Genomic DNA, 24254 nt, shown 5'->3' on the forward strand with positions numbered 1-24254 from the left:
GCCACAGAGAGAGAGAGAGACACAGAGAGAGCATTCCTTTTTATCTCCTTTTTCTTTCTCAGTGTCCTAGTGCGTATCTCCCTCAGGCTTGAACTCTCATTTGCTGTTTCTTTTCCTGTTCCCCTTTATCTGGTTTATTTGTCCACCATTTCTCAGTCCACCTATTACAACACGCATAGGCCAGAGGGATTCAGAGGTGGGACTATCTCCACGACGACACCCCGGTCTCTATGTGAGCAGGTGTGTAGGGCATGGATCCACAATTCCTGCGAACTCACTCACCCTGGCTGTGAGTTCGGTCAAAGCAAACCTGTCTCCTCACCTCATCAGTCTGGATGTCAGAGAAATGAGAAGCCGATAGCTACAGGTTCAGTCTGGATTTACATGAAGATAATTCAATCTTCGGTTTTGGCTCAGCACTTATACCTGAATCATGAACCTATGATCGTGCTACTTTGAATAGGATTCAAAGCTGTTCATTTGCATTTGCACTGAGGCACGAGGCAAAGCTTTTATTTGTCAGAAGGCTGGACATGAATACTCAGCAGGATTTATCCACAAACTGGGCAGAGATGGACTTCCAAGCACAGGAGGTGAACCATGAGATGATGGACAACACCGAATCTCTTTGCTCCCATGCTTTCCCAGGGGTTTCATATGTGCGTGGACACGAGTCTGCCGCCCAGCGCTACAACGTGACACGCTTACAAGCAGGTTTACCAAACAGGTAAGTGACAGGACACAATGTCACAGAGATTTTATGTGTGTGGACCGTGTCTAAGTTTTGCCCCCTCTCATTGATGATGGCTTTGAAATGTAACTTTGAAGATAAGTCCTTAATATTGTGCAGTTGTTAGTCATTCTAATCTCTAATCTTTAAGTCCACAAGGTTAAAATAGACTTGTGTAATTGAATGGCTTAAAAGTAGATGCTGGGTCAACAAAAGCTGGCTTTTTAACAAGCTATTCTGGGAACAGATGATCAGGTTGTCTCCTTTAGCTATGCATGACCTGGCAAAGTCCATATGGGTCAGAATAGTGGTCTGAAATAGCCATTGATGCACGAGAATATTCTGACCCACATGTCCACTGACCCACATACTATATGGTGAGGTACACCGAACCACTACTGTATGTGACCCTTTTCCTCTCTGATAGGGAAAGTTAGTGCTTGATAGGGAAAGTTAGTGCTTTATGTGACACAGACACACATGCACTGCTAATGGAGATCCGGTTATTGTCCCTTCTGCCTTTATTCACACACTTCACTTAAAGAAATGTCACAGACCTACATGTTACCCTCACTCCCCCTGCTTATTCAAATCCCCTAAAGAATCATGGGATAGTTGCAACATTGCTGATTCTGCCTTGAAATAGAAATGGACATTTAAAAGGTTACATTTTTAAAGTGAAAATCATAAGGTTTGTGGTGTGGTTTAGTGAGGGAATAAACCTAACGTAGTAAAGTTATTTGGGGAAAGTTGTTCTGTTATGGTTGTTTGCTCATGTTTATCACTGGAATGCAAACCAAAGCAAAACATACCAGACTTTACCAGACATATCAGGAACAAAATGGAATGCTATAACGATGCACCCTCAGAAATAAAGGTACACGAAGGTACAAAGTTCAAAAAGTTAACTTTTTGCTGGACCTTAGAGGTACATACTGGTAACTCAAAGGTAGATGTCTATACCTTTATGGTACATATTAGTTCCTTTTTAAAAGGCAGCGTCTCCATGACAAAAAGTATAACATTTGTTCCTTTTTTTGAGAGTCTGGATATACTTTACAATGTATAAAAATGATTGGAACTAAATTCAAAAGGTAACTTTCAGTTAGTAGAAGAAATGACTCTTAAACCCTTAAATGAGTTTACTTCAATATTTTGCATGTACATTTTTAATCTATTATGATGACACTATATATTGTGGACAGGTTTAAGAATGTAGTTTTCATATTTCAAAAACTTTTAGCAGTAATAATAATGCAGTGACAGTAATTTATTAATTTGTGACAAGAGTATGCAGCAAACTGTTAACACCTAGTGGCCGCTGTTGGTAAGTGTAACACAAACCTAATTTTACGGATTAAATAAATACTTTATTGCATTATTTTTATTTATTACAATAAATGTAAACTGCTATAACTTTTTTTTATTTAATACTTTCACCTCCAGTGGCGGCCGGTGACTTCTTTTTTTGAGGGCGCTCGATGCGAAGTTCGTCACAACATGTATGTAGCCGGTCGTGTATGTGGTTTGTAATTTCAAAATATGTGTTCTGCGCATCGAGTGATCCTATGTAAATCACGTGTCTTGTTAAAATAAGTGCCTGCTGCAGACGCATCTAAAGGGTTTATGATAAAAGAGACGCTCGCGTTTGCCAGATACTCGCATAATCTGATGCGTAATCAGAGTTTACTGTTAAGGGAGTGTCTTGCGTGTATTGTTGTGAACGTGAGCGTCTCTTTTATCATAAACGCGTGTGCAGCAGGCACTCATTTTGATGCACATGTGATGCACATGGTTCACATGACGCAACAAACACATATTTTGAAGACACGAGCAACACACGACACTCCGAACAGATATTTTGAATTTGTGCCCCCCGGAAGAGCAGTCATGAGCCAACACTGCTCCCGACACTTCCATGAAAAACTTGTGTCTTCTTTAAACTTGATATTGGCCTATTATACATAATGTACAGTACATCTGCAACTGCATGTATTGCACTTTTGGCAAAATAAAGTTTTTGAAACAATAGAAAAACAACATTTATCTTCATTGTGAGTAATTTGCTATGGTTGGTTTGTTTGGTCAATGAAATGGATTTGTGATTATATTAAGCACAGTCATCCTTAAGCTGTTGGCTTCTGGTAATTGGTTGTGACTGACTTTTAAATCCAACACTGCTGCTAAACAATTACAAATGCTATGGGGTGGTTTCCCGGACAGGGATTAACTTAAAACAGGAGTAGGCCTTAGTTAAATTAGGAAATATAACTATTTTTCACAAGCATGCCTTACTAAAAACAATACCTGTGTGCATTTTGAGTCAAAACAAAGGACACTGATGTATTTTTAGATATGTCAGTGTAAGTTGTTTTCAGTTAAGACAGCTCTTACGTTTATTTTAGTCTGGGACTAGTCTAATCCCTGTCTGGGAAACAGCCCCTATGTGTCCTATCTTAAGATATAACCTCATGTAAAGATACTTTCCATGACTTTAACATGCTAGTTGTTTTTGTACAACACAATTTCTTGAAAACATTTACAATTGTAAAAGATTTCTTAATTCTTTCCCGAAATCTTCATTCAGGTCAAATATGACCCCAACATGATTTGACAGGTTTTGTGAGAATTTTCTTGTTTAACAGGATCCAAGCTGCTAAATGCTTAACCCGAGACTGCCCTAAAAGCAGTTACTATAGTATATGTATACTTGAATACTGAACTAAACACATGTAAACCAACATAATGACAAAAATATTAATATTATAATATAAAGACCTACTATAGTGAATGTACAAAAGGACCTATTTCAAATTATTTAAAGAATCTTCTGATGAATGTATTTGAAGAAATGTTCAATAATTGAATGGCATATAAAAACAATGAATGTGGCGACAGTGCAATGCATACAGTAAATCATGTACAGTAGATACAGTGCATGATCTTCAGTTAATGTTTATTGACCATCAAGATGAGTATAAAAGTTATCTCAGTGATTTTGACTGTGGCATGATGGTAGGTGCCAGACAGGCTGGTTTGAGAATTTCTGTAACTGCTGATCTCCTGGGATTTTTAAACATAACCGTCTAGAGCCTTGAGACAGATAGACAACAACAACAGATGTTGTCAAATTTTACTTCTTGTCGGCCAAGAACAAAAAGCTAAGGCTACAGTTAAAACCTTAACCAAAACTATACTCTCTGAATAAAAGGTTATAAGAAGGTATTAAAGGTTGTCACTGAGGCAGTACAAAAAGGTGCAAACTGGTACATGTATGCAGGGTGTCAGTTCCGCCGGACACATCCCGAACATGTTTTCGGTTCAAGTCACGTTGATCGACCGCATACGTCATCGAGGTTCCCACATTTCAGCTAAAATACATAAAAAAATTATGATTTATTTCTTTTAAGACATACAATCATTGTAGTTTCATTCTTACCTTGAAATGTAACGCTTGCTTTTCTGAAATTGAACCTGAAATATTAAACCTTGATGACGTATGCGGTCGACCAACGCGACTTCCGGAGAACGCACCCGAAACATGTTCGGGATATGTCCGGCGGAACTGGCACGAATGGCCACCCTACATGTATGTGGCACTTAAAATGGTTCCTCTATGATTAAGAGCCAGGAACCAATTTTAGTGCTTTTAAGCACTGTTTGTTTTTAATAGTGTAGGGTCAAAGCAAAGCCATGGACCCAAGCTGTTGTGTGTCAACAGTCCAGCTTGGTCTTGTGGCTGCAATGTGCTGAAAATACCATTAGAAACCATTACAGAAATTCTAATGGATTGAATGGTTATAATTGTATTGGTTTTAATGAAATTTAAAATGGTCACATGTTGGTCATGTGTTGGGTTCTATTGGTTGGATGTTATCAGGTGGATGGGAGCCAATTGTACACTATTAAATCTTACCGGAATCAGACTTTTTGTTATTTTGTAATGGTTTTATTGGTAAACAGCCGATGCTTCATAATTGCACATGCAGAGGAACCATTGGTTTTCGTAGCAGGGATGTTACAAAGCAAAAGTCATCTCAAACTCATGTGGCATTCATACCACGAAGAACTAAGCCAGTACACAGTATTAGTAGGGGCAGTTTCCCAGACAAGGTATGGATAAATTCAAGAATAGGCCTGAATTTATAATAGCACTGATATATGTCGGACAGCTCTAACATGCATTTTAGTCTGGGACTAGTATAAACTGTCCGGGAAACCGCCCCAAAGTGTTTCAGGTAAAGGCACTACTGGTGTGTGCAAGGAAAGAGTTAACCGTGCCGTCACCACGTGGATGTAGAACTGAGGATATGACGCGCGCGCTCTGTGTCTGCCTCGTTCTCTACATAAACCGACACTCATCACAAGACCCCAATACAAAATAGATATTTTTAAACTATTGGGGGTCTGTAGGGACGTAGGCTATATTCAACTGATTTCTGATCACCTGTAAGCTAGTCTCTAAGGACTAAACAGCGATTGGTTGTGTTTTTCCATCCTGACGTGCATCAGCTCATCCGCTTCAGTTAAACGCGTGCTCGTGTTAAGAGACTCAGGTTTGCATTTATTTTTATTTTCAGTTATTGTAAAAAGTGGTTTTGCTGGAGGCGTGTGTCAGGGGGAGCTCTAACAAAGATACAACGTGGATTTTAGGCGGTTATTGGTGTGTGTGTGTATTAGTGATCGTCACAAGCATATTTTTCCTGCGTGGCAAGTGTGCTCGCTTTTCTATTCAACGTTTATCTCAGTGGGAAGTAACTTTCAACCTGATTTTCTGTTTTGCGATCTCGATGTGGTATTGTTTCGTGAAATATTTATTTGTATGTTATAGCTTTAGGAAGCAAATGTTGCTGCTTTAAAAACAAACGTATCATAAATAAGGTGCTGTTTGTTTTAAAAACGACACGAGTTGATTTGTTGGTTTACAATGCTAATGTTAGTGTAATGCGCATGTGTAGTTTATATTCGACATAAAGGCACAGCTAGGGCTTGCCTGCCTTGCATTTGTTTTGCTAAATGTAGGTCACCGGGCCAGTAGTGTGTACCTTTAGTGTGTATGTGTACTAGTAGGTATGCGTATTACTGCACAGAGCTCGCAATACATCCAAAAATACACTCTTATTGCAGTTACATGCCTGTTTGTTTGCTTGCTTGTGTCTATAATGCAGAAATAATACAAATAAAAGCTGATATAACAGTTATGCAAATGTAGAAAAAAATCACTCCCAGTTTTTTAAACAATTAAGATTTTTTTTAAAAATTGAAGACAAAATTTCTCATGTTATTTGTAACTCTAACATTAAGATACATTTCTCTCAAGCTATTTTTATATTGAGGGGTTTTCCTAAATTTTTGCTGTGTCACACCATATGGCACATTTACATGTCAACGACCCATTTATTTATTTTTTCGTAATCCTCCATGCGTGTCACCATCTGTGTGTCTATTAAAGTTACCTAAAAATTTAGATTCTGTCATCATTTACTCACCCTCATATTTGTTACAAACCTGTTTAAATTTATTTGTTCTGATGAACAGGCTGAAAGATATTTTGAGGAATGTTTGTCCATTCGTAAGCCCCATTCACTTCCATAGTATTCTTTTATGCTAACATAGAAGTGAATGGGGCCTACGAACATTCCTTAAAATATCTTCCTTTGTGTTCACCAGAACAAAGAAATTTATACAGGTTTGTAATAACATGAGAGTGAGTAAACAATGACAGAATTTAAATTTTTGGGTGAACTATCCCTTTAATATATTGCAGGTCACGAAACTGAATTGTTTTATGGAGGATTTACATTTTAGATCCACTTGTGGTGTTTAGCAACAAAATGTTTAGGTTTTACGATGTAATGTTGTTGATTTTACTCACAACATGACAAGATTAGAATAGATTTGCAGAGGTTAATGCCAGTTTTTACAAGACAAACATCTGTTTTTAAGGTAAAAGGAAGTACAATGGGGGTTTGACAAGTTATACAGCCATATAAAGACTGAGGTATAAACTGTTTGTGGAGCTCAACTGGTAAAGCATTGTATTTGCAACCAAGAAGTCATGGGTTTGATAACACTGATGAAATACGGTGTAGATTGAATGCACAGCAAGTTTAAATCTAATCATCTGCCAAATGCATTAAAGTAATAAGAGACCAATAGCAGAACATAATGTCATATTACAGTGATATAATAGTTCTGTTTTATTTGAATGGTAAACATAATGGCAGTGCAATATTAACATTTCCTTTACAACTATGAAAAAAATTGTACCATTGTGTGTATGTAGAAACAGGGTTGGAAATATCTGACATGCAAGCCCTCTGTTTGCAATATATTAAAGCAGATAGTTGGACTTTAGAATTAAAAGTAATAGGGCTGGTTGCCAGCAAAGTCACCTGTTAGTTATTTACTTGGTTGTGTTTGTGTATTTCTATCTTCAGTATGGCAGACTATCTTATAAGTGGAGGCACGGGCTATATCCCAGACGACGGCTTGTCTGCCCAGCAGCTCTTTTCTGTCGGAGATGGTCTCACATACAAGTAAGTACTTGAAATTGGGTCCCTGTCCTTGCAGTGATACTTGTGTGTATGTGTGTAATGGACATCCACGTTACAGATCAGGACAGGAGTCTGCCCAAGATGGGCTCACAGCCGAAGAGCTTTGCTCTATGGGCGACGGTATGACTTACAAGTGAGTAAAATGGTCTTTTATTAAAAGACGTCACATTGAAACCTCAGCTTCTCTGTGAGATCAATTAAGGAAGCAGATTATTTGGCCAAATTTGTTTCAGAATCATCAGGTGTTTCTAATTTGTTTTGCTCCAGTTGCTAGTGTGTGAATGGGTTTCAGTTCAGATCAGTTTGATATAATAGAATGTATTATACATGTGTGTATATATAATGTATATACAGTTTTTGCAGAGTTTGTCTGCTTGCTTACTCGGCTTATTCACATAACCTGCTTTCTGGAATATAGCCCAGGTTTCCAAAACAATCAGTGGGAAAACAAATCACAATTAACTTTAATGTTATGTGTATAAACAAATTTTCCACAGGATCAAACTTGATGCTGTAAATCACTAACAGGTTCGTCTTAGCAGTCTGAGGTTGAAAGGTTAAAAGGTCTTCTGTGTGATCTTTAATGAAATTTGTGTGGAGACGCTGTGCAGGCCGCATGACTGTCCTCACGCTGACGTCATGTGAGCCGATACAGAGGTACAGAAAGCACGCTTGTATGGCACATCATGCTCATGTGTGTTGAATCAATTTATGAACACAAGAGCACATGAGGTCCGTATGTCTGCTGTATATTGTATATCTGAATTTTGTTTGCTTCACAAGCAGTTTATATACACTCAAACTGCCTATATGTTTCAGATCCCTTACGAAAATTAACCATGGTTTTACTACAGTTAAAACCAAAAAACCATTGTTACTGTAGTAAAACCATGGTAACCACAAAATAACCATGGTTTTGACAACTATGGTTTTCAAAAACCATAGTTAGACCATGGTTATTGTAGTAAAACCATAGTTTTGCTGATAGTAATCAATACACCAAAAAACCATGGTTACTACACTTTTACCACAATAAAACCATGGTTAATTTTCGTAAGGGATAGGACTTATAATGCTTTATTACTGTTGTAACGGCCTCTACAGTCTTCATAAGCCAGTCTGTACTTGTTCATTTGCTTTGGTTTATAATGGAAGATGGCCTTTGGGCTCTTTAGTCTTCTAGCAAATCACTTCTTGTTGCTTTGAACCTCATATCACAATACCTCAGGTTTCCATAACAATCAGTGGAAAAAAAATCACATTTAACTTCAATGTTATGTGTATAAACTATTTTTCTACACTATCATGTGTAGGGAAAAATCTAACTTGATGAATCGACATGTGGACGCTGTAAATCACTAACAGTGTCGTCTTAGAAGTCTGAGGTTGAAAGGTCGCCTGATCTTTAATGAAATTTGTGTAGAGATGCGGTGCAGAACGCATGACTGTCCTGGCATCATGTGAGCTCCTCTGTACACAGAGACCGAGGTATAAAAGCACACTTGTATGGCACATGCTCAAATGTGTTAAATCGATTTATGTACACATGAGCACATGAGGTCTGTATGTCTGCTGTGTTTAAATGAATAGTCTACCCTTTTGCCATATTAAACTATGTTATTACCTCAACCTAGACAAATTAATACATACCTATCTTTTTTCAAAGCGTGCACTGTACAGCGTGTTGTGAATGTGTTAGCATTTAGCCTAGACCCATTCATTCCTATGGTACCAAAAAAAAGTTTTATTTTGTGGCACCATACTTACTGGTATAACTCCTCATGTAACAGTCTTTAAATAGGGAAAACACGGAAGTGTTTGGTGGCTTCCCTGTTTGGTACCATAGGAATGAATGGGGCTAGGCTAAATGCTAACACATTCACAACACGCTGTACAGTGCATGCATTGAAAAAAGATAGGTATGTATTAATTCGTCTAAGTTGAGGTAATAACATAGTTTAATATGGCAAAAGGGTAGACTATTCCTTAAAGTTTCTTATTTATGTGCAACTTAACACTCTTGTTGTGCACTCTTGACACTGTCAAAGGAACACAAAACATTAGTAAAAAGTGATGGGTATGGACCACATACTCGAAATGTGACCGCTGCATTTATGTCTGCACGGCAAAATCTTTAAGCAAATACTTCATCATAAGCTGTTACTGTAACTCTGTTGGTAGAGCTTTTCCAACAAGCAATAGTCATCATTTCACCATTTAGGTTAACTAACCCAATATAGTCCTTTTATGAGGAACCCACTTCTAGCCAAAATTAACTTGACTTTGGTTATATGTTGAGTTTGCAAAAATAACCTGAGAGATCAGATGTATGATGTTCCATCAAGTAAGCAAAGTAAACAGTGACTTATTTAATAATTTAATTTATTTTTGGGCTATGGTTAGACGTTTATCAAAATCTTGGCTAGGATATGGCTAGGAACTATACACTCATTCTGGCGTAATTACCAAGGGGACTATATTCATGCGCTACGTAATATTATTTTTGCGCCTCCTGCAGCCATGTTACGGCAGCAAAGTCCTCGATGATTACGCCAGAATGAGAGTATAGTTCCTAGCCATATCGTCTTAGAAAATCACAACTTTACATTTTCAGTTTGTCTTCATACACAATGTAATTACAGAAGAGTCAAGTTTTAAATAGGAAAAATATTGAAACACTTTGGTTATTTTTGAGCACGATGCTAATGGTCTAATCGGATTCAATGGACTATGCTAAGCTATGCTAAAAGTGGTATTGCCCAGACCCGGAGATCAGCTGTATGGATTCCAAAAGGGTAAAAATCATAGCTGGTCAATGAGCATCTTTTCCAAAAAAGTGGAGTGTCCCTTTAAGGAGATGGTATAGAATTTCATTGATAAGCTAAGCTCTTATAAGCTATAGTGTGTTACCTGTGCTGCATCTACATGGTTGGTGGACATCTGTATATCAGTCTGTAATGTCACATGTACTCTGTTTTCTCACCATGGCCTGATTTAGAAGAGAAACACAGAAACGTTTTAGTAGGCCAGTTTATTCCCACCCGTCTTGTGGATGTTTAGGGTTGTCTGACCGGTGTATGTGGGCACAGAGGAGCACCGCCCTGTTCCAGCAAACATAGTCTCCTTGTTTTCAACAATTTGACAAGGCAAAGAAATTCTCTCGCTCGTTCGCTCTCTTTTGCTCTCTCTCCTTTTTGCACTTTACACATCACATTCTGGTAGATTTCTGTGGTTTGTGGAAGGTTTGTTTGAAGAACATGCACACACATTAAGCTCACTCTTTTTTCCAATGTTCTTGCCTCAAAAACCACACCTAATTGGGTTTTTATTTAGCTTGACTGTGTCTGACTCTCCTAGACATAACATTGCATAAAACTGTTCCTTCTTAAAGGGATAGTTCGGCCAAAAATGGTATTAAACCCATGATTTACTCACCCCCAAGCTGTCCGACTTGCATATGTCCATCGTTTTTCAGACTAACCCATTTTCGGATATTTTAGAAAATGTTTTAGATCTTTAAATGTAATGTTACGGGGTCCACCCATAGTCCACGACCTTCAAGTCCAAAAAAAGTGCGTCCATCCTTCACAAATTAAATCCAAACGGCTCCAGGATGATAAACAAAGGTCCTCTTTGGGTAATCCACGCGCTGTTGTTGTAGAAATATCCATATTTAAAACTTTATTAACGTAAATAAATACCTTCCGGTAGCGCCGCCATCTTAGACTCCTCTGTATTCAGGAGAGAGTATTAGCGTAGTGTACGCACTTTTCTTAGTGACGTATGACAAATTCAGAGGGCGGGGGCACAGAGCAGCAGCAGATTAGCCTCCATAGGCTGCGTAAGCTCTCATCCTGAATGCGGACGCGACTAAGATGGTGGCGCTACTGGAAGGTATTTATTTTCGTTAATAAAGTTTTAAATATGGATATTTCTACAACAACACCGCGCGAATTTCCCTCAGAAGACCTTTGTTTATCATCCTGGAGCCGTTTGGACTTAATTTGTGAAGGATGGACGCACTTTTTTTGGACTTGAAGGTCGTGTACTATGGGTGGACCCCGTAACATTACATTTAATCAACTGAAAGATCTAAAACATTTTCTAAAATATCAAAAAAATGTGTTTGTCTGAAAAACGATGGACATATGCAACTCGGACAGCTTGGGGGTGAGTAAATCATGGGTTTAATATCATTTTTGGCCGAACTATCCCTTTAAAATCTTTAAAGTTAATGTGTAATTGCATCAAGGAAGTAAACATTAAATTCAGTTTAAATCATGTTTTATCCCAAAATCAAAGGAGAAATTTAATATTTTTTGTTTGGAGACACAGAAGCCTTTTTTTGCAGTACAATATTATCTTATAATATTATAATTAACCATATTTACTGTTCCCTTAGAAAAATCGTATGTCGTATGTAGCACGGGTATATTTGTAGCAATAGCCAAAAATACAGTGTATGGCTCAAAATATTTTATCTTTTATGCCAAAAGGTTATGTAAAAGCGCTGCGACACTTCGATAGCATTTAGCTTAGCCCCATTCATTCAATGGTACCAAACAGATATAAAGTTAGAAGTGACCAAACACATCAACGTTTTTCCTATTTAAGACGAGTAGTTATACGAGCAAGTTTGGTGGTACAAAATAAAACGTAGCGCTTTTCTAAGCGGATTTAAAAGAGGAACTATATTGTATGGCGTAAAAGCACTTTTGGGAGTACTTCGACTCGCCTGAAAAATCCGCTCCCCTTCTCCCTCTCATAATGGGAGAGGGAGGGTGTTACTACGCCGAGTCGAAGTACTCCCAAAAGTGCTATTCCGCCATACAATATAGTTCCTCTTTTAAATCCGCTTAGAAAAGAGCTACGTTTTATTTTGTACCACCAAACTTGCTCGTATATCTACTCGTCTTAAATAGGAAAAATGTTGATGTGTTTGGTCACTTCTAACTTTATCTCTGTTTGGTACCATTGAAGGAATGGGGCTAAGCTAAATGCTATCGAAGTGTTGCAGCGCGCCCCAGCGCTTACGTGCACGCACTAAGGGTGTTTTCACACCTAGTTCGTTTGAGCCCTCCAAACGCTCTCAGAGTAGTTCAGGGTGTATATGTGAACAAACCAAGTGATCTCAGACCCCCCTAAAAGGACCCCAAAGCGAACCGAACTCAGACCACATCCGGAGGTGGTCTGAGTACGGTTCGCTTTTGGGTTCTTTTGTGGTTCGATTTCTTTTTGATATGTGAAATCAATGAGGTCCCGGTCCGCTTTGTGTGTTGTTTTGACATTGTATCAAAATCAGCTGCTACACAGAAAGCTGGGATCTGAGTTCTTATGAAGTTGTGATGTGAACAAGAAAGGGTCTGAGATCACTTCAGTTCTGAAGGGGACCAAAAAAAGAACTGGGTACTCTTTTGAGTCCACTTTATTGTGAACACCAAAAGGACTGAGTTCACATTCGGCTAGTTCCTTTTTTGGTTCACTTAAAGTGAACTGGGTTTGGTTCTTTTAAAATGAACTATATGTGAAAACACCCTAAGATGATAGAGGTATGCATCAACTCTTCTTAGTTAAGGTAATAACATAGTTTAATATGGAAAATAGATAGACTATTCCTTAAAAAAAAAAAATTTGCACACTCAGATTCAAACATTTTGAAACTTATTTATTCTTCTTGATGATCTATAATTTCTGAAAAAAAAAAATACCCATATGACTGGTTTGGTGGTCCACGTATAATAATAAAATGGAAATACTTTTTTTTAATATTTTCAATTTCCTCATCCTGTATGTTGTTCTGCCTTAAGATGATTTAAAAAATCTGATAGTAATATTTACTGTGATCCTCTAAAGCAGCCTTTTCTTATTACCTTTTGCTATAAGTAGTGTATGACTGATCTGTCTATGATTTGATGGTTGATCACTGACTGTCATGTGTTTTCTGTGTGTCTCCTACAGTGATTTTCTGATCTTGCCTGGCTTTATTGACTTCACATCAGATGAAGTGGTGAGTAATCCACTGCGCTCATCCACGTGTTCATTCACTCGTTCAGTTTGTTTTCATAATGACAGTGTATGTTTAAATGACCGTCTGCGTTTTCCCTACTTGCTATTTTTAACTAAATTGTCTGCCTCTCTGGACTCTGGCCCAGACCTTTCAGACTTAAAAACAGTCAGATATTTGCCTCTTCCTTCTGTTTCGTTCTGTTCTGTTTCACTTAAATATGAAAATTGTTTCATAATTTAATTTACTCGCCCTCATGCCATCTCATGACTAGTTGCCATATAAGCGTTTTGTCACGCGAGATCCCAGAACCAATGAGATTTGACTCTATTGTTTTTGAACTTAACTGCCCTGATCTGCATGTTCCCATAGGTATGTGAAAAAAATTGCACATTTCACACTTTTATTTTGTTTTCGGTTTCTTTATTGCACTGTGCGTACACTTTAAAGATGCTGTAAAGGCAATATAGTTTTACCAAGATTGAAACCGAAACCCCATTTGGAGGGTTTGGCAGATTTAATGTCTCGTGTCTGTCGCTTTGAACCATTGCTCATAAAACCAGCTTTGACTGAACTGTGGGTTTGGGAATTTTCTCACTATGGTGTCTATTCACCCATGAGGCCATTCTTCTCCCACCTGTGTCAATGCGAAAGTATTTTGGGAACTTGTGCTTGTGGTACAGACATGAAGGTTGTTATGGGAATGTTTTTGAGCTTATCTGCATACAAGGAATATTTCTCAGCTCTGGTGTATAAACGAAGGTCACAGCCTTCATGGTCACATCGTCCCTTGCTAATGTTTGGACTTGGTGATAAAATGATTTGATGTTTATATGATTAACATTTCTTGTTTTTTAATAACTTGTGTATACGTTCGCTGTTCTGCCCCGTGTGGCTAAACATGGAACTGATGAGATGTTAATTTACTATTTTTATATGTAGGACTTGACTTCAGCATTGACCAAAAAGATCACAATAAAGACCCCGCTTATCTCCTCTCCCATGGACACCGTCACTGAATCCTCAATGGCCATTGCCATGGCAGTAAGTATACTTTCTCCTCTACACCTTTTGTGATTGGTCAAAACATCTGTCAGTCATTTATTGAAATGCTTTTGATTCGCTAATTCAGCTCATGGGAGGGATTGGAATTATTCACCATAACTGCACCCCAGAGTTTCAGGCCAACGAAGCACGCAAGGTCAAGGTAAGACTACCACATCTTTCACAAATTTTAATTTGAGGTTGATATCTTCTGTCGGTGTCATATTTGATGTTAAGGTGTTTGCGTGTATGTGTGCAGAGGTTTGAACAGGGTTTCATCACTGATCCAGTGGTGCTTACACCACGGCACACAGTAAGTGACGTACTTGAAGCAAAACTTAGACACGGATTCTCTGGGATCCCCATAACTGAGACTGGCAAGATGGGCAGCAAACTGGTCGGCATCGTCACATCACGAGACATCGACTTCTTGTCCGAGAAAGATAATAACAAACCTTTGGGAGAGGTAATCATGTCTCATGCATTTATTAAATGAGGACAACCAGTGAATGATTCGTTTAACCGATTTCATCCGATTTTCATTCAATTTCTGTAAATGTTTTCCAGGCCATGACTAAAAGAGAAGATCTGGTAGTTGCTCCAGCCGGTGTCACTCTGAAGGAGGCCAATGATATCCTGCAACGCAGTAAAAAAGGTGAGATCACGTGCAGAAGCACTACATCATGTCATTTCACACTAAAAACTGATATTAACATCCAGTTACGTCTTGCTTGAACAGGTAAACTGCCCATCGTGAATGATAAAGATGAGCTGGTGGCTATAATCGCCCGCACAGATCTGAAGAAGAACAGGGACTATCCGCTGGCCTCCAAAGACGCACGCAAACAGCTGCTGTGTGGTGCAGCCATAGGAACCCGTGACGATGACAAGTACCGTCTGGACCTGCTCGTGCAAGCAGGGGTCGATGTAGTAGTCCTGGTAGGTCCTGACAGAACCATCAGTGTTTCAATTTGATCAACAAAATAGGAGCAGGTTATGGGGTTGCATTGGAAAGTAAGAATGTTTTTTTTTATAACACCAGTGTGTTTAAGTCATCCTATGATTGGTTTAAAGGAATATTAAATTTTCTTAAAATAAAAATGCAGATAATTTACTCACCACCATGTCATCCAAAATGTTGATGTCTTTCTTTGTTCAGTCGAGAAGAAATTTTGTTTTATGAGGAAACATTGCAGGATTTTTCTCAATTTAATGGACTTTAATAGAGCCCAACATTTAATACTTAACTCAACACTTAACAGTTTTTTTTCAACGGAGTTTCAAAAGACTTTAAACAATCCCAAACGAGGCATAAGGGTCTTAAATAGCGAAACGATTGTCTTTTTTGACAAGAAAAATAAAAAAAATGCACTTTTAAACCACAACTTTTATAATATATATATATATATACACACACATTTATTATACACAGTTTACACACATTTGTGATGTAAACAAAAACTTTTATTCTGCTAACGATTAATCGCGATTAATTGTTTAGCATCCCTAGTTTCAAACAAAGCTAAGAGATGCAAAAGTTACAGAATGCAGCTTTACATTTTTATGATATTGAATGGTTTGCCTTTGCGAATAAAATGTCATTGCTACATATATGCATGTGTTTGGACTACCTGTAAATATGTTTCTCGCTGTTGGTTCTGTTGAGTTAATATAGGGTTTGTTTGTTAACAGGATTCTTCCCAAGGCAACTCTGTATACCAGATTGATATGATCCATTACATCAAGCAGAAGTACCCAGAGCTGCAGGTCGTGGGTGGAAACGGTAAGTCCGATTAAAATACGACGGTGATCATTTAATTGAAGTCTTTATATCTTATTCAGTCTAATATCATCTTCTCTCTTTGAAGTGGTTACAGCTGCTCAGGCTAAGAACTTGATTGACGCAGGCGTGGACGCATTGAGAGTGGGAATGGGGTGTGGTTCGATCTGCATTACACAGGAAGGTCGGAATTGTACAACAGTTTCTATTAATTATGTCTTTACCATGTCAAAAATTTCATCCATACTGTTACTGTATTCTGGAATTAAGTGTTAACTAACGACTGCAAATGACTTTTCTTTGCTGCACTATACAGTTTTCACCTATTTTACATTAAACTTAAAGGATTAGTCCATTTTCTTAAAAGAAAAATCCAGATAATTTACTCACCACCATGTCATCCAAAATGTTGATGTCTTTCTTTGTTCAGTCGAGAAGAAATTATGTTTTTTGAGGAAAACATTGCAGGATTTTTCTCATTTTAATGGACTTTAATAGAGCCCAACATTTAATACTTAACTCAACACTTAACAGTTTTTTTCAACGGAGTTTCAAAGGACTATAAACGATCCCAAACGAGGCATAAGGGTCTTATCTAGCGAAACGATTGTCATTTTTGACAAGAAAAATGAAAAATATGCACTTTTAAACCACAACTTCTCGTCATGTAGATCCGGTCGTGATGCGCCAGCGTGACCCCACGCAATACGTCATGACGTCAAGAGGTGACAGAGAACGAACCCGAAACTCCGCCCCAGTGTTTACAAGTGTTGAGAAAGAGGACCGTTCCTACGTTGTTGTATGTCAACTGATACTAATTAATGTCTTTGTGTCAGTTTATTGTTTAAAATGGTCCGTAAATGTGCGTTTTATATATCAGGGCTTGACATTAACTTTTTGAGGATAGTAAATTTATGTTTCACTTGTCCATGCACAAAAGTCACTTGTCCGGGTAAATATTTATAATATAATTTATTTTTTGTGTTTTGCTAATCAGTGGCAGAGGAAGGGATTTTTCATAGGGGTGGCCAGGCAGGGGCCAGCAGTTACTCTGGGGTGGCACATAAAATCTCTATCATCCAACCTTAAAATACTTTTAAGTATTATAAGTGCATTAATCACAATGATGTATAACATACAATTGCTACAATACTTTAATTTCAATTAAAAATGAATTGAGATTAACATACAATTTATAGTCATAATTCAACCTCAAGTTTTTATTTTTTTAACTATTTAATCAAATAAAACTTTTGAAATTTACTTTGAAACCAGAATTTATATCTCCCATTGCTGAAAAAACTATAGAGACTAGAAAATCGCGTGAATTTTGTAGGCCACTGAAATTTGGTTGCTTCTTGCTACTCTTTCTGAAGAAGGATGCTATATCTGCTGCCTTTCTCTTTATTTTTCCCACATTTCAATGATTGTCTGACATTAAAACACTAAAGCAACACATTAAAACATTACCATGTTTTAAAAAACGTATTAGGGTAAATGTATCCAGATTATCTGTTATATATAAAATCAATCTTAATCCTAGCATTTACGCTGTAATGTTTGTGTGGGATTTTTTAATGTACAGTGACGAACTCTGTCAGATTTAAATCAGCTGTCACGCGGCGCAAACACACGTAGGCGCGCTGAAAGAGAGCTTCTCATTATAAAAAAGATTCTTAAACAAGATTTTTAGCCCATTATGTTTTTTACCGAACTTTAGAAGAGAAATAATACGGACTGCGGTTGAAGTGTCTGTCATTTATAGTCACGCCGGAGCCTGAAGAAACATCACTCTCCCCTCCAGGCCGCCCCGCCCCTCCGTGTTCGCCGATTAGGTTTCATGCGCGCGCAGCTTGTTTAGTAACAAATATCAAGGTGTAAACGTGTGTGTGTGTGTGTGTGTGTGTGTGTGTGCGTGCGTGCGCGTGCGTGCGTGCGTGTCGGCGTGCTGCGCTCTCTGGTCAATATTCCGCTCTGTGTTTGCCCTGCGTGTTCTGCTCTGTCGTTAACGGCACATAACGTTATAACATTGTTTGAAATTTAACTTGTCCAGTCGGACAACTAATTTTCTTTTACACTTGTCCTTCAAAAAATCCACTTGTCCCGGACAAGCGGACAAGCCTTAATGTCGAGCCCTGTATATGTAACACGTGACCTCTCTACGTCACTACGCATTTACGTTAGGTCACGCCGGACCGGACCTAGACGAAAAGTTGTGGTTTAAAAGAGCATATTTTTTATTTTTCTTGTCAAAAATGACAATCGTTTCGCTAGATAAGACCCTTATGCCTCGTTTGGGATCGTTTAGAGTCCTTTGAAACTCCGTTGAAAAAAAACTGTTAAGTGTTGAGTTAAGTATTAAATGTTGGGCTCTATTAAAGTCCATTAAAATGAGAAAAATCCTGCAATGTTTTCCTCAAAAAACATAATTTCTTCTCGACTGAATAAAGAAAGACATCAACATTTTGGATGACATGGTGGTGAGTAAATTATCTGGATTTTTCTTTTAAGAAAATGGAATATTCCTTTAAGTCTTAAAGACCCCAGTTTTGAAGACTAGAGGTCTTCACGGGTCCACGTAGATCTGAAAACCTGAGGTACGACCCGAGGGGTTCAGGGTCTAAAAGTTTGATGTGTGCTTCGGAAGTGGGTCACATATAATAATATTCGGCCTTGTTTAATTTAACCCTTAAGAGATCCTAGGGATACTTTGTGCCATTTTGATTTTTATTTTTAAACAATCTTGACTTTGATCATTGTACATTGCCCAAAATTGCCAGAGGTTAATAATTTTTGATAAATTTAAAAACAAAATGCCCCATTGAAAACCATTATAACTACCATTTTTTGACTAATGCATTTCTTTATGTCAATATATCATTTTGGACTGCTGGCCTTCAAGTTTTGATCTTGTCCACCAGATGGTGCTACTTTTCACCATTCTGTGCATGCATAAAATGTCAACATTTTTTTGCTGTTTTCTGCAGAGTGCATTGCTAATGAAAAGATAAACCTTTGATGTTGACAAATGGTGTGTGTCTGAGGGCCAAGGGGGTAAAGTCAGGGTGTGGTTGGTGTGGGGCATATCCAAAGTTTCTCTCTTTGAAGGCCACGTTCTGCGTTATAAACTAATTCTGTAATGAAAATGATGATAGGCCAGAACCGAAACAAAATCAATCTTTGTTTTGGTTCTTGCTCATGTTGTTTATGCAGGTACTATGACATAAGTATGAGCAGTATTGCAGGAGTAGTGAAAACTCCAAAAGCAAGGATATCTCCTCATTTTCCTCTTGAGGATTCTGAGGCCGACACGTTGGTTACCTTGGGGTCAACATCAGATAATAAATGAAAATAAATGGAGCAGCGGGCCAAATTGGTTGCGAGGTCTGACTGGTGCATGCAGAGGTGCAGACTGCACACACGTCGGTGCTGTTTACATTTGGGTCCAGTCGGGTATTAAAATATAAAAAATTGCCACTTGGTCGGTTCGGACTCGGGTCTAATTTAGTGGGGTTTGTCTCGGGTCAGGTTTTTTTTAAAAAAAAGATTTATTCACGTCCGATTCATCTTAAAAGTGATTCGGGTCGGGTACATTTTTTTGGACCCGAGAAGACCTCTAGTACAGACACTATATGCAAAGTGACTTTATAGAAAAAAATGCAATGAAAATGTGTCTTTCTTTTGTAGTCATGGCTTGTGGAAGGCCTCAGGGCACCTCTGTGTACAAGGTGGCAGAATACGCTCGCAGATTTGGGGTGCCAGTCATCGCAGATGGAGGCATCCAGACAGTTGGTCATGTGGTGAAGGCTCTCTCCTTGGGGGCATCTACAGGTGCTTGTTGTTTATTTTAAATAATACACATATATTATACATAAAAGAGTAAAGGAAAGCTACAGTACCAGTTGACCTTTTGAGGTTGACCTTGAGCATTTCACAATACAAACATTATCAAGCACCTTTACAATGTAAAATAGTGTCGCCATGAGCGTACCACAGCCATAAAATTTAAAATATTTTATTAACTCCATTTACTGGAAATCTGAAATGGATCCACCGTGACCACAAGTGTGTTCTGTCTGCAGTGATGATGGGCTCTCTGCTGGCCGCCACCACAGAAGCTCCAGGCGAGTATTTCTTCTCTGATGGGGTTCGACTGAAGAAATACAGAGGTATGGGCTCTCTGGATGCTATGGAGAAGAACACCAGCAGCCAGAAACGCTACTTCAGGTGTGTTTATTTACTGTATATGTAAAATGAAACCCTGTTTGTGAGAAAACCCAGCTAATGCTATTTTTTGTGATTTTATGTGTTAAAGGAACACGCTAACTTTTTAGGAGGTTAGCTTATTTACATATTAGATAAGTCCATACATACCTTTTTCATCTATTTGCGTGCTGTAACTCTGTCTGACGGAGCCACTGCTAGCCTAGCTTAGCACAAAGACTGGAAGTAAATGGCTCCAGCTAGCATAGTGTTGTGCTAATCACTCCGCCCAAATTGCAGTGCTTCACCTTCTGAGAATATAGTTCCCAGTATGTATACGGTTAAAAGATGGCTGTGTCTCATATGACCTTGTTATTTGTACACGCTGTGACTATACAAATCACAACATCTTGGCATCATTTTGTCACTTATTGGGAGCGGTATGCTAGCTGGAGCCATTTAGTTCCAGTCTTTTTGCTAAGCTAGGCTAGCAGTGGGTGCGTCAGACAGAGTTACAGCACACACGGACATGAAAAAGGTATGTATGGACTTAACTATAACTCTGGGGGATAAGGCGAACAAGCTAAAATCCCAAAAAGTCTGCGTGTTCCATTTACTTTGATACCTTTAATATTGACTGAGTGAGGTCATTTTAAAGATTGAAATCAGTGAGTGAAATCAAACTTGCTAATCTCATTAAATTATAAGATTTAAGACAGACAGGGTCACAAATCGTAAGTTTCAGCTGTTAATCCATGTATAATAGCTAGAGTTGAGCATTGGACCTGACGCTGTTTTCTGATTGGATGTGGGCAGCGAGGGTGACAAGGTGAAGGTGGCTCAGGGAGTGTCCGGTTCAGTGCAGGACAAAGGTTCCATCCATAAGTTTGTGCCATATCTCATCGCTGGGATTCAGCATGGATGCCAGGACATCGGCGCAAAAAGCCTCTCGGTTTTACGGTGAGTTCAATACCGGATAGTTTTAAAGCACAGATCTTCAACAGGGGGTCTGTGGTGGTATTAATGGGGGTTTTCCAAATATTGTGTAAATTCAAAATATTTTTTGGGAAAATAAAGCTTTAAAAAGGCATTAATAGACCAATAATAAAAAATAAAACTTGATTAAAGTAAAGGTCCCCCCATTAAAAACTACTCAGTAAATTCAATTAATGTGACTGTGTTTACCTAAAATGATTGTTGAATGTTTATTCTATGCGTTTATAAATACTTCTTCATAGCTCCATGATGTATTCTGGAGAGCTGAAGTTTGAGAAGAGGACAATGTCTGCACAGGTCGAAGGAGGGGTACATGGACTTCACTCGTAAGTCACCAGGGGGCGCCAGTACTTTGATTTCCTCAATACTATCTGATATTCATCACTAATCAAAATACCTTTTGATGATTCTTTCTCCTCTATCTTTATAGTTACGAGAAACGTCTTTACTAGCGGAGAGGTCGGAACCTGGATGAGAAATAGTGACCAAATACCTGACAAATCTGTTACCCCAAACGTACCCCACAGCACCCCTTCTCTGATCTTTACGACACAATGACCACAGTGAGAGATGGAGAAGAGTATTAAACTGTTTTACAAGTTTGAGAGCAGGACCTCAAATGAATTCAGTCCCCCAAAACACACCAGTTGCACTCGAGGGAGTATCAGGGTTACTTAAAGCTGCCTGTTTGTATCCGTGTTTAAGCAGACCAGCAAAAACAGAGGAGCTAGCCTTTTTGTTTCCTCCCGAACCGATGCTGCGATCACATTGATGTGTTTAAAGTTTCGGCACATTTAGGCACATCATCGCAGCAAGTCAATATCACCATTTCCATTTGCAAACTGATGACTGCCATGAGACCAAGTGGTCCATTTATACTTGAGGCAATTTTTTCTGTAGTCCATTTGTAACTACTGAAGATGCTATATGATATATTTTTATTGTAGAAGGAAGAGAACCGAGGTACTTAAATGGTTGTATTTATGAAGGTAAAATGTCTACCGGTGGGACAAGTCTGTTATCTTCTTGGTGTCCAGTTTCCTGTAAAGATTCATACAGAACATAATTATACCAAAACTATCTATATACACGGTTTCATTGTTGTGTCCTGAAATTTTTGACCAAAAAGCTGGAGCTTGTATTTGAAGTTTTAAGGTCAGGCTGACTTTTTAATGCAGACTGGAAGATGAAATGTTAATGCAATTCAGATTGTGGTGTAAAGAGTTTTATTGTGCATGCTTGTACGGCAACGTTTTATACTATTACTGTCAAGTGCATTTTTTTTTTGTTTAACTTTTGATTATATCTAATCTTTACAAAAGCCAAATAAATGCTTTGAGTTCCTGGTCCTCTTATAGGATGTGCTTATCACCAAAATGTCCACCACATTTGTGTATCGGGAGAACCAGTGGAAGGCCTTTGTGTCATAAATGAAGGATACACACATTTGTTTTATCCTAAACCACCTCGTGGCCAGATCATGTGGCTTTATGTACTGCCAAATGTCATCCATGTGAATTTCAGTTTTTAATAACTATACTATGAATTACTTTTTATTTAATTCATACACTGTAAAAATTCTTTGTTGCACGTAAGTTTAATTAATTTGAAACGACAATTTATTTCAACTTTCTTGCCTACACTGTATAAAATTCCTTGTTTCACTTAAATTTTTAAGTTTAAGCAACTTGAAAATTAGCAAGTAATTTCAACTTTCTTGACTAGTGAGTAGTTGGTATGAATAAAAAAAGTTAATTAGGCTTAAGCTATTACAACTTTATTTTAAGTTTTAAAGGGTAACACCACAGTTTTTCAATATTTTACTATGTTCTTACCTCAACTTAGGTATGAATTCATTCGTCTATCTTTTTTCAATGCGTGCATTTAATCTTTGTACAGGGCGTCATGAATGTGTTAGCATTTAGCCTAGCCCCATTCATTCCTTAGGATCCAAACGGGGATGAATTTAGAAGCCACCAAACACTTCCATGTTTTCCCTATTTAGGTTGAGGTCGAAGTGCCATAAAATATAGCTCTATTTTTTTGTGTGCCACCATACGTACTCATATCTTTAAATAAACATGGAAGTGTTTGCTGGCTTCTAAATTCATCCCTGTTTGGATCCTAAGGAATTAATGGGGCTAGGCTAAGTGCTAACATATTCACGACGCGCTGTATAATGATTAAGTGCATGCATTGAAAAAACATGGGTATGTATTAATTTGTCTTAGTTGAGGTAAGAACATAGTAAAATATTGAAAAATGGTGGTGTTTTCCTTTAACTAGTCAAAAAAGTTGAAATTACTTTAACAACTTAAACATTTAAGTGCATTATTTATAGTGTAGTGAGGAGTTGCTATTAATTATACAAAATAAAGTTCAAATAACTTGTAAGTTTACACATTTTCTGTGCAACAGATTGTTTTTACAATAAACTGGCCTGGTTTCACAGACTAGGCTTAATTAAACCAGGACTAGGCCTTATTATTAAATTAAGATGTTTAAGCATCTTTTCTAAAACATGCCTTAAAAATTGTTACTAGTGTGCATCTTAAGACAAATCAATGACATGCATATTTTAAGATCTGTCATATTTTCAAGTGTTGAGAGCTCAAACATGTTTAGTCTAGGACTTACCTTAAGCCTTGTCTGTGAAACCAGGGAACTATACTTTCTAGTGTTTTCAATGTCGAAATTATAGACTCTGTACCTCAGAATGTGGACACAATCATTTACACGGCAAGTTCTCTGTTAAATCTGCATAATGATGTACAAAGACAATCCTTTAGTCAACTGGATGTTGCTTGTTTGCGGTTTCTCAACTCAAAAGCCAAGTTTGTTTACTGCATTGTACTTGATAGAGGTTACGTATCCTGTTCAATATTGTTGGAAAGAAATAAACTACATAAATACAGTGTTTTACGATGTTTCAGCATTTGT

At 38.0% G+C, this 24254-nt stretch overlaps 1 protein-coding gene across 3 annotated transcripts; it reads left to right on the forward strand.

Annotated features, from left to right (window-relative positions):
• Positions 1–120: 120 nt before the first annotated feature.
• On the forward strand, positions 121–24229 carry impdh1b (IMP (inosine 5'-monophosphate) dehydrogenase 1b). 3 transcript variants are annotated; one of them, XM_065268689.2, is made up of 16 exons: positions 121–727; positions 7171–7269; positions 7346–7420; positions 13246–13294; positions 14234–14335; positions 14424–14498; positions 14595–14801; positions 14903–14990; positions 15075–15274; positions 16028–16118; positions 16204–16299; positions 19803–19946; positions 20198–20342; positions 21135–21278; positions 21557–21640; positions 21745–24229. In XM_065268689.2, exons 1-16 carry the CDS (start codon positions 534–536, stop codon positions 21764–21766), a joined length of 1815 nt encoding a protein of 604 aa, XP_065124761.1. In that variant the 5' UTR covers positions 121–533; the 3' UTR covers positions 21767–24229. The 3 variants fall into 3 exon arrangements, with proteins under 3 accessions (XP_065124761.1, XP_065124762.1, XP_065124763.1); XM_065268691.2 differs by lacking the exon at positions 121–727 and adding an exon at positions 5037–5286; XM_065268690.2 differs by lacking the exon at positions 7346–7420 and having other exon boundaries at positions 155–727.
• The last annotated feature ends 25 nt before the right edge of the window (positions 24230–24254 follow it).

The sequence above is a fragment of the Paramisgurnus dabryanus genome, chromosome 1 (assembly GCF_030506205.2).
Source record: "Paramisgurnus dabryanus chromosome 1, PD_genome_1.1, whole genome shotgun sequence".
NCBI lineage: Eukaryota > Metazoa > Chordata > Actinopteri > Cypriniformes > Cobitidae > Paramisgurnus > Paramisgurnus dabryanus.

Coding starts and splice junctions, on each gene's coding strand:
- impdh1b (XM_065268689.2), top strand. CDS start 534: ATGAATACTCAGCAGGATTTATCCACAAACTGGGCAGAGATGGACTTC. Junction 13,295..14,233: donor ACTTCACATCAGATGAAGTG/GTGAGTAATCCA, acceptor TTTTATATGTAG/GACTTGACTTCAGCATTGAC. Junction 14,499..14,594: donor ACGAAGCACGCAAGGTCAAG/GTAAGACTACCA, acceptor GTATGTGTGCAG/AGGTTTGAACAGGGTTTCAT.